At 39.9% G+C, this 9678-nt stretch overlaps 8 protein-coding genes across 8 annotated transcripts; 4 read left to right on the forward strand and 4 right to left on the reverse strand.

Moving 5' to 3' along the window:
* Positions 1–2: 2 nt before the first annotated feature.
* DMAP1 (DNA methyltransferase 1 associated protein 1) lies at positions 3–2348 on the reverse strand. Its single transcript, XM_068290366.1, has 5 exons — positions 2148–2348; positions 1698–2087; positions 1047–1636; positions 821–975; positions 3–283 (listed from the first exon to the last, which is right to left on the reverse strand). Exons 1-5 carry the CDS (start codon positions 2246–2248, stop codon positions 212–214), a joined length of 1308 nt encoding a protein of 435 aa, XP_068146467.1. The 5' UTR covers positions 2249–2348; the 3' UTR covers positions 3–211.
* A 69-nt stretch (positions 2349–2417) lies between these two features.
* Positions 2418–2858, forward strand: Polr3K (RNA polymerase III subunit K). The gene is made up of 2 exons (XM_068290370.1): positions 2418–2601; positions 2673–2858. Exons 1-2 carry the CDS (start codon positions 2461–2463, stop codon positions 2856–2858), a joined length of 327 nt encoding a protein of 108 aa, XP_068146471.1. The 5' UTR covers positions 2418–2460.
* Positions 2859–3763, forward strand: Tcs1 (Threonyl-carbamoyl synthesis 1). The gene has a single exon (XM_068290367.1). The coding sequence runs from the start codon at positions 2859–2861 to the stop codon at positions 3591–3593; it is 735 nt and encodes a 244-aa protein (XP_068146468.1). The 3' UTR covers positions 3594–3763.
* On the reverse strand, positions 3591–4841 carry LOC137577010 (mitochondrial inner membrane protease subunit 2). Its single transcript, XM_068290369.1, has 3 exons — positions 4786–4841; positions 4463–4713; positions 3591–4401 (listed from the first exon to the last, which is right to left on the reverse strand). Exons 2-3 carry the CDS (start codon positions 4554–4556, stop codon positions 3986–3988), a joined length of 510 nt encoding a protein of 169 aa, XP_068146470.1. The 5' UTR covers positions 4557–4713; positions 4786–4841; the 3' UTR covers positions 3591–3985.
* A 121-nt stretch (positions 4842–4962) lies between these two features.
* On the reverse strand, positions 4963–5687 carry maf-S (MAF bZIP transcription factor K). Its single transcript, XM_068290545.1, has 2 exons — positions 5534–5687; positions 4963–5471 (listed from the first exon to the last, which is right to left on the reverse strand). The coding sequence occupies exons 1-2, from the start codon at positions 5564–5566 to the stop codon at positions 5106–5108; spliced, it is 399 nt and encodes a 132-aa protein (XP_068146646.1). The 5' UTR covers positions 5567–5687; the 3' UTR covers positions 4963–5105.
* A 43-nt stretch (positions 5688–5730) lies between these two features.
* On the forward strand, positions 5731–6943 carry LOC137577149 (queuosine 5'-phosphate N-glycosylase/hydrolase). The gene is made up of 3 exons (XM_068290543.1): positions 5731–5745; positions 5811–6084; positions 6143–6943. The coding sequence occupies exons 2-3, from the start codon at positions 5811–5813 to the stop codon at positions 6904–6906; spliced, it is 1038 nt and encodes a 345-aa protein (XP_068146644.1). The 5' UTR covers positions 5731–5745; the 3' UTR covers positions 6907–6943.
* On the reverse strand, positions 6932–7375 carry RpL29 (ribosomal protein L29). The gene is made up of 2 exons (XM_068290546.1): positions 7205–7375; positions 6932–7134 (listed from the first exon to the last, which is right to left on the reverse strand). Exons 1-2 carry the CDS (start codon positions 7304–7306, stop codon positions 7006–7008), a joined length of 231 nt encoding a protein of 76 aa, XP_068146647.1. The 5' UTR covers positions 7307–7375; the 3' UTR covers positions 6932–7005.
* Positions 7376–7501: 126 nt separating this feature from the next.
* On the forward strand, positions 7502–9144 carry Jra (Jun-related antigen). Its single transcript, XM_068288968.1, has 2 exons — positions 7502–7689; positions 7809–9144. Exon 2 carries the CDS (start codon positions 7835–7837, stop codon positions 8678–8680), a length of 846 nt encoding a protein of 281 aa, XP_068145069.1. The 5' UTR covers positions 7502–7689; positions 7809–7834; the 3' UTR covers positions 8681–9144.
* Positions 9145–9678: the final 534 nt, after the last annotated feature.

Consider the following 9678-nt stretch of genomic DNA (forward strand, 5'->3'; position numbering starts at 1 on the left):
GCTGTTGTTATAGTTGAACCGTTTATTCTTCTCAGCTTGTCTGGGAGTAGCGCAAATGTACAAATATGGTGAGTAAGAAGAATAAAAAAACGGGTTACAAATGATTAGCACTCGGCACACACACGCACCGAGCATACACAAAACGCATTGGAATTGGAATTGGATGAGGCTATGGGCAATGGTTTGCTTAAGTATTAGCTGAAAAATTTAATTAATTTCCCGCAGTACTAGTATCCAGAGTTTCTGTCTTAATGGGAACTAATGAAGGTGGTATATTCAGAGTCTGCAAAAGATGTAGAAAGACAATTCATTAGACAAATAGAGGCATTTGACTGAAATTAATATGCAAGTAACTTTTAATATCGAGATGAGAACATCTTCCTTAAAGGATTTTTTGAAATTCTAAATGCTTTAGGAGATTTGAAGTTTTTTGTGAGACAAAGTTCTCGTCATGTGAAACAAACTTTCGAACTCTCCCGAAACTTGAACTTTAAGTCCCGCCCATTTAGAATTTTAATACTAAATCCAATATTCAGAATGCGTTCAGGACTAAAATTACTTTGAAGCTGTATCTAACGTCGGCTTAAACTTAGATTTCAGATGAACTTGCGTAAGTTTATCCTTGCCGCCAGCTCCTTCCCTTGTTTTTAAGTTAACTTTGGAGAGAGGAAAAAACATTTTGGACAACTTCTAATTTTAGAAATTTGTTTCCCGTTTTATCAAAAAACATTTTCCGTTTTCAAATGATAATTTTTCCGAAAAGGGGCTCCCAACCAAGAATAGATCTTAAAAATTTTACGTTAAAAGTAGTCTAACATACCTTGCCCGGACAGGCTGCTTCATACTGATGTTTAAGACTCTCCATTTCATAAATACAAGTGGACAAGGCAGTGCGTAATTCGCAGAGTAAAACCATATCCGAACGAAGTTCATTGAAGGATGTACATATATCTTCTGTAGGCGGAGGAGCAGGATCTGTTTAAGCAAAACAAAACAATTAGTTATATAAATCCATTTTCTGGAGACACTTTTTTCATTAAACTCACCAACTTTAAATTCTTGTATAGCTTGTTCGAGAGCCTTAACCTTTCTCTGTCCTATATTTGCAGGTAATTTCATTTTTTGAGAGCGCAATGAAACACCTGAACCGCGTAGATCCGCAAATTTAATGCCAGAGCTACCTATTTCAATGGCATTCACCACGGAATCTACTTTAGAGGGACGGGGCTGATGATGGACCTTCTTTTTGTGAAGTTTCTTTTCATATTTTCTTGTACTGGGTGTATTCGAGGCGTGCTCATTCTGTTGATCGGCCTGTGAGATGAGTTTCTGTAGATCTTGGGTCTTGCGCTCGCGTTCCTTTTTGCGTGCTTCGATCTTTTTCATCTCATTGATGAGCATCTGTTCCTCCTCCACCTGTTGGGTGGTGCGCTTAAAGAGCTTCTCTAGTTGTTCTTTGCGCCTTCTTTCGTGTTCGGCATCGTAGGTGAAGCTCTTTCTTTCGTTTGTTTGATTCCGTGCCTTGGCTAATAGGCTAACTGCTTCATAATAGCGTTCCTTGAGTTCCTCCACAGTTTTGGTGCCGTGCTGTTGACGATTCCAACGATCCGCCATGACAATGAAGCGCAGGTCGAAACTGTCACAGGAAAAATACAAATTTCAATTAAGAACCTTATGATAAACATTACTTTACTTACCGCCTGGCCAAGTCAAATAGATGATCCGTTTGCACTTTGCTCCAGTTTTGCATGTTGTTTCTTAGATGGGCATTATATTCGGTCATCGTATAGGAAGGGATCTCCAGCTGCTTATTAAACTTGGCAAAGGGATAGTCGGTGCTCTCATCGCTAACTCGTTTCCAATGATGGAAGACGGCACTATCATTACGCGCCGGATTCGAAAAGGGCGCCCATTCCCATTTTCTTACTTTCTTCATGCCAAGCCGGGCCTTGGCCTGTTTGTAGCCAGCTCCAATTCCTAGAGCCGTATCCGTGGGCAATAAGGGAGGAGCATCCTTCTTATCCGTATACAGGAGGGCAAACACCTCACGATGCATACCCTCGGGACGCCGGGAGTTGGGTTTGGGACTGCAAATGCAATTTGTTTATAATAAAAATGGCAACAACAGATTTGTTGTTTGGTCTTACCGTTCAAAATTGCGCTTTTTGGTGGCTAGAAAAGAGTCCCTAGTGATTTCGGGCGTATTGGCACGCTCCATGTCCAAAATATCACGTACATCGGCCGACATTGTGGTACGCTTTTAATATTTTTTATATTTAATTGAAAATAATTATTTTATTTACTATTTTCATGCACAAGTCACACAATTGTGGTCACACTCTTTTGCAGAGTGACCAGATTGGGAAAAACGAGAAATAACATGAGATTTGTGTGACCATATTCCAGATTCTTTTGAAGTTGGCTAGCCAATATTCACGTGGATTTGGAACGCCGCAAATTATGTTGTTTTTCTGCCCTTCTTGTGGAAATCTTTTAATTATTGAAGAGGACACCAACAGCCATCATCTCTCCTGCCACACTTGTCCCTACGTATCAAAGATCAGGGGCAAGATCTCAACCAAAACATTTCCTCGCCTCAAGGTAAACCCTGGGATTCTATATTTGTTTTTTGTTACTTAATTGGTTTGTCTTTTTATTTGTTAACCATTTAGGAGGTGGATCACGTCTTGGGTGGCAAAGCAGCTTGGGAAAACGTCGATTCCACAGACGCCGAGTGCCCGGCCTGTTCCCACAATCGTGCATATTTCATGCAAATTCAAACTCGTTCAGCGGATGAGCCTATGACCACATTTTACAAGTGCTGCAATCACCAGTGTGGACACAATTGGCGCGACTAAATGTTATTGCGCCGCCTATTAGGCCATAGAGCCCGTTTAACAAATTCAATTCAATTTAGTACCCAAGAGATGGCAAGTCCTGTGTGCTCAGTAGATGAAGAACGAGCTTTAGATCTTGCCCGTCAGTGTCTTCTCGCAGGCCAAATCATTGCTTTGCCCACGGATACTGTCTACGGCTTGGCCTGTGATGCCAATAACGAGCAAGCCATTCAGCGACTGTACGAGATTAAGGGTCGTGATGAACACAAACCCGTCGCCATTTGCGTGCATAATATTAAGGCTCTCCGTCGCTATGGCCAGGCGGATCACCTCGGCGACGAGCTGCTAACTCGTTTGCTTCCAGGTCCCCTGACCATAGTGATTGAGCGAGCACCTGCCTTAAGTAACCCCTTACTAAATCCTTCAACCTCAAAAATTGGTATTCGTATTCCAGATTTTCCATTCATACGCAAATTGTGTGGAGTTTGGCATGAACAACCTCTGGCTCTTACCAGCGCCAATCGTTCCAGTGAGCCGAGTAGCCTACAAGTTGACGAATTTCGCTGCCTTTGGCCACAATTAGGAGGCATATTCGATGCCGGTCCAATTGGTTTGACCGAGGAGCGACGTCTCGCTTCCACTGTGATTGACTTGGCCCAACCAGTCAGCTATAATATAGTTAGAGCCGGTGTTGCCCTCAAAGAGACACGCAAAGTGCTCGAGGAATATGGCCTAAAGGAAAAGAAATACCAATAGTGATTATTCAATTATGATTATTCAATCCAAATGATTATAAAATAATTTTGAATTTTAAAATTATGATCGAAATTATGTCTCTTGTTCTTTTGGTTTTAAGACGTGATGCACTATTTGCTCTCTTTTACAAAATAAAATTTTTTTCGAAATTATTAATTACATTTAACAAATTCTATTTTTTATTTTAGCTCTTTTTTTTTTACTGGCTTCAATTTTGAAATAACATTTGGGGGGTGGAAAGAGCCAAACTTGTGTATAAAATATATATCTATGTACATAAATTGGAACTATTATTAAAGCAAAAGATAAAACACAACTAGACACTCCATTTCAAATGTGAGGGATCAGTCTTCATCTCGCCGGTCAGTTATTATATGTAGGATGCCTAATTTCTAATTGTAGTAATTTGTTTTGGCGATTTGAATAGGACGACGTCGTCGTGGCAGTTCATTGTCCAGCAATCGCCAACGTTCCGGCGGCCACACAATTGCCACTGCTCGCGCCGACATTAAACCTAGTGCCACGGGACCGAATGTATTGGAGTCGAGTGAATGTCCTGTGTGATCTCCTTCAACCCAACAATGACCATCGGGAACCCTTACTATTTCATGTTTATAACCCAAAGTGGAGACTACATCACCCTGCATACCGACCACTCGCTTTATAATCTTTTGAGCAGGATCCTTTGGTGAGATTAGGGATATAATATCTCCACGCTCAACTGCACTATTGTGGACCCCCCAGCGCAGCAGGAACACATAATCTCTTTCATCTTCCACAGGATTAAGAGCGGGTTGCATTGAAATTCCTGGAAGTAGAAATTGTGATTAGGTAACAGCTCAGCACGCGGCAAAGCGAGAAGCACTTACCATCTACTCTAGCTACATAGCCAACGCAATCAAGGAAGGTAATGCCCAAAGGTAGGCCATAGAGTATGGATTTGAAAAATCGTCGGAAAGCCATGGATCAAATGAAACGGAGTTGGATTAGCAGGTGGAAATTAGTTTTACTTTCTTGGTGTGGATATTTTTACGGTTCCAATCACTGTTTTTTTCTATGGTGGACTCATAAACAGGCAGGAGATGAAAACATTACCAACATTTCGCTATATTTCTGGATTCTGTTGGTTGTCAGAAATGTAAATGAGCATTTGTTTATAAAAATTTTAAAAAATGTAAAAATCAAAACTTACTCATTCTCAACAACAACTATGGAATTAATAACAGCTGTGCGCACCACAAACTGTTAGTTAACATTGGATGGGAAAACAAAAGATAGCGCAAGGCAAAACTGTAACCTGTGACGTCAAATATGCAAAAATTTTTTAAATCTTACGAATTAACCCTTGAGAAACCGTCTATTTAAAATCTAGGTGGAAAAGACGGATTTGATTTATTTTGATTATTGTACTATAATTACAGGTGATTATTAATTTGATTTATTACAAAACTTTTTACTGTCTGAACACAGAGGAGGAATGTCATCTGGTTAGTTCTATTGGATCACTAAATCTCAGCATCCCTCCAGCTCAGCGGGAATGGGTATTTCGTTTTGTATGGCGAATTGCAGCAGTGCCTTGTACTTGTTTTTCCAGTTGCCAACCTCGCGACGTATTTGTTCGTTGTCATCGTGCATTTGCTCCAGCTCAGTCCATTCATACGATTTCTTGGTCTCGAGTTCATCCTTTTGTTCAATCCTTTTAATCCTACAACTGGCTGCATATCCGCGATTCTTAAGCGTACGTCTACGCTGTTTCATACGCACAATCTCTTCGCGATTCAGGCCACGCATCTTAAGGGTACGATTCAGATCTCTTACCGAAATAGTAACCAACTCGTCGTCCGTAATGTCCGGAACGGGACAAGGGGACAGAGGAGCCTGAAAAAAGAGAATGCAGCATACAGAATTTGATGTCTTTCAATTGCAAGCCAACTACATACCAACGAAGACTTTCTCTCACGTTTTGCTTCCATTTTGGTCCTTCTTAAATTGCACAATAAATAAATAGATTTATCTCGAAGGAAAATTTTCTTTTTTGCGTTGTTTTCGTTGCTTCTTCTTCCTAAACTGAAATAATATCGATAACAATTTTAACAGCATTGATATTTTTACCGATAATTTTGCAGCCCTGCATTAACTTACTGTTAAAATAGTGGGTGTTTTTTTGGTTTTACAATTTAATTTCTTGAATTAATTTTGATCAAAATCTTTACGAAGATGTCCACAGAGATAACTTATTTAAGCCCACGGGAATCGGGTGAATATATAGTCAAAAATGCAAAGTATTTGCGTGTCCTACCAGAAGGCATTAAAAAATTGGGCGAAGAAATTTTGGCGGCAATTCAGGATAAAAAATTGGATGTCACAAACTTTTCTCAGCACGAACTACATCCTCAGCCGGGAAAGGACGCTAATGAAGATCCCAAGTATGCAGAAGCAGCCGATTGGATTTTTGTGGTAGATACTTTAAACTTTTGCTTCTGGACCCCAGGTGAGATAAGATCTTTGCTTTTATGAGATGTTTCTTATCTTGCTTAGTTTTCCAACAGATAACTACACTAAATACAAAGTTAATGGTTATACCGGTTACTTTGCTCTGTGTGCCGCTATCAAGCGAGCTGTAGATGAGGGCATCGACATCATAAGCCCAAAATACTACTCTCAGGTGGACGCAAAAACACTTAATCATATATTCCGATCGGATGATGGGGAGACCAAGATCCCCCTATTCCAACAGCGACTCGACAGTCTTCATGAAGTGGGAAAAGTCTTGCTAGACAAATATGAAGGACGTTTTGAAAACGTAATCAAAGCTGCAAAAAGCTCAGCTGTAAGCCTCCTACAATTAGTAGTGCAAGAATTTCCATGCTTCAGGGATCAAGCTGAATATGCCGGTAAACATGTTTCTATATTGAAACGAGCTCAAATTTTAGTGGGAGACATATGGTGCGGCTATAAAGGTGAAGGATTGGGCTTTTTTAATGACATTGATAAAATCACCATGTTTGCCGATTACCGTGTACCCCAAGTACTGGTTTACTTCAAGAGTTTGGAATACTCCAAAGAGCTTTTGGAAGTGCTTAATAAAGATACCATACTGCAGAATGGTGATCCTCGTGAGGTGGAAATCCGCGGAGCTTCAATTTATATAATTGAACAAGTCAAAGATCGAGTTCTAGAGTTATTGCATAAGGATCAGCACTCCTCTGTTAATTCTGTCCTCATTGATCAATATCTTTGGGACTACCGCCGAAAGCATCAAGAAAAGATGGCTGATATACCTTTCCATAAGGTACTAAGCATTTACTATTAACACATAAAAGAAAATAAAGCACAAGTTATTTGGAAAAGATGTATCCTCTTAAGTTTTTATTTAAGAGAAGCCATTGCCACAACTTCAGGGTCCTGTTATTTACAAAGTCACGGGCTTTGCCTTGCCCTTCTGTGCGGCAACACGCTCTTCGTAGCGTTTCACAGACTCTTCCCGAGATAGATTACCCTTGCGAGCGTAACGCTGGTTGATCAGGAATTTCACATCCATCTGAAGAGAAACAAATGTGGAAGGCGGAATTAGCTCTGCATCTGGGGCTGCGGGTCACAATTTTACTTACTCCCAAGGTGGACTCGTGGCGTTTGCGCAATGGGCGCTTGATGCCATTACGATGGGCCTTCTTGTTCTGGTTATGATTTGTATGATTCTTGGACTTGGCCATGGTTAAAATATAATTTTTTCACTTTTTGCAAACCTTCGTCCAGTACGAAAAACGTGGAAAGGAAGTGAAAGAGAGATGGCGAACAGAATTATCGGAAACCATACACAGGGTTGCTTATGTGCATCGATATGAGTGTAATCGATAAGCTTTATAATCTCAAATCCGTATAAAACGGTCACTCTTATCTAAGAAGGCTTTAGGCAATTTTTTGTCAACCTGTGGAAATATCAACAACGGCGCAATTGAATAAATACAACAGAAAATTTGCAAATAATTACTATAAACGTTGGAAAAATAAATAATAAGCAAATAGTGAAACCAGTCAACTAAAAAAAAACAATTTCTTTGTAATCTAAAGCCGTCAACACCAAATTCAATTTAGGGTGAGTCGATAAGACGACGGCAGCGACTGAGGCAGAGGCAGCGCATGAGTCATACCACCCAGGCCACAAAAAAAACAAGTTTTTATCAGAAGCTAATCTCCTTTCCGTTTCTCCCTTAGTCTGACGTCATACACCAATAAAAATAATGAAGACGGTCGTCTCTGCTGCCAATTCCACACCAGCTGCAGCTGCAGCAAGTGCTATAGTCGTGCCGAAAACGGAACCAGTGAATACAGATGAGAGTTTAGAATTTACGTCGCCTAGTACAACGCTCACAGCAGGTGTGAAACGACCAGGATTTTTGGATTTAAAGCAAACGGCGAAAAATAAACGAACGATGGCGCCATTGCTCATCGATTCTCCAGATCTGCAAGGAAAAACCGTAAATACCCCCGATTTGGAAAAGATTTTGCTGGCCAGTAATTTGATGCAGACACCACAACCTGGTACACTATTTCCCACTAAAGTGGGTCAGGTGACATCAGAGCAGGAGGCTTTTGGAAAGGGATTCGAGGAAGCTTTGCAAAATTTGCATTCAAATTCACAAGCTTTTCCGCCTGTGAGCAATACTGGAGCAGCAGCAGCATCAGTGACTTCTACAGTGTTGACAGCCTCAGTAAACAATGGCATAAGCGGTGGCTCTTTCACCTATGAGGGTGGTTTCCCTGTTATCAAGGATGAGCCCCAGAACACAGCTGCTTCGCCTACAGTCAGTCCCATTGACATGGAAACCCAGGAGAAGATTAAACTGGAGCGTAAGCGGCAACGGAATCGTGTGGCAGCCTCCAAGTGCCGTAAGCGTAAGCTGGAACGCATCTCCAAGCTGGAAGATAGGGTCAAAATGCTCAAAGGGGAAAATACAGATTTAGCTGGAATTGTAAAGAATCTCAAAGATCATGTGGCCCAATTAAAGAAGCAAGTGATGGAGCATATGGAAGCCGGCTGCGTTGTTCAGTCAATTCCCAACTCTATGTTGTTGGCGGGAAAATAACAAATAGAGAATCTGGAGGACGAGGTGTCGGAGGAAGAGCATGAGCCGTTTGCCAAATTAGAGAGCCAGGAGAAGGCGGAAACGGTGGGGCGGCAAGAGCAGGATGAACTCCCTTTGGACCTATTACTAAACGCAGCAACATCGAGTTTTGAACTGGAAACCCAAGAAGATTCCAATGGGGAGCCCATGGTTTTACTTATCTTAACCGAGTAATCTGATTAGAAAAGCCGAGTAGAGAGAGAGAGAGAGAATACCTCAACAGTGCCTTCTCTGTAAAGTGCAATGGGTTTAAATGTAACTTAAATTGAAAATTTTATGCTTTTGAAAAGTTCTTATTTTTATGTTTTATTTAGTTTTAATTCAAGTATTATAAATGTTTATTTGTAAGACAAAAAGAATATTAAATATATAATATGTGGTTTAAATCGTAAATAGATTTAACCTAACGTAAAAATCACCCACAAGCTGCGATATTTTATAAAGATTACTCATAATCAAGAGTTAACACTTCAAAGTAATGACCTGTAGCAGTAAACGGTAGGTAGCCTCTACGCTATGGAAAAAGAAATTTATTCACACAGCAGTTATTTTAGTTTGTGCATGGTATACAGAAGTCGATGCGACGAGCTACAAATGTATGCATCTACTTTCTTTTATTATCAACGTTATAACAAAATTGTTGATAATTTTAGAAAATTTATTGAAATAACATTTAGCTTATCACTTTAGTTGTGTTTTTGTTCAATATGCTTTATACAGAAATCTACAGTTTGTCTAATTAAAGTAATCTAATTGATATTATGACAATTTTCATATTTCATGGATTGGATTTTAAAGCATTTTGTTTGTGTTCATTCATTTTTATTATATTTTTTTCATTACTCATTAAAAATAAACAAATAACAATAAACAACAACAAAAATATTCAAAACATTATTTCGCTTAAACAGTTCCAACTGTTTCTTCTGCAAAATTGATCAACACTGGCATCGGCAAGA

This window comes from Drosophila tropicalis, unplaced genomic scaffold (genome assembly GCF_018151085.1).
Source record: "Drosophila tropicalis isolate 14030-0801.00 unplaced genomic scaffold, ASM1815108v1 contig_593, whole genome shotgun sequence".
Lineage (NCBI taxonomy): Eukaryota > Metazoa > Arthropoda > Insecta > Diptera > Drosophilidae > Drosophila > Drosophila tropicalis.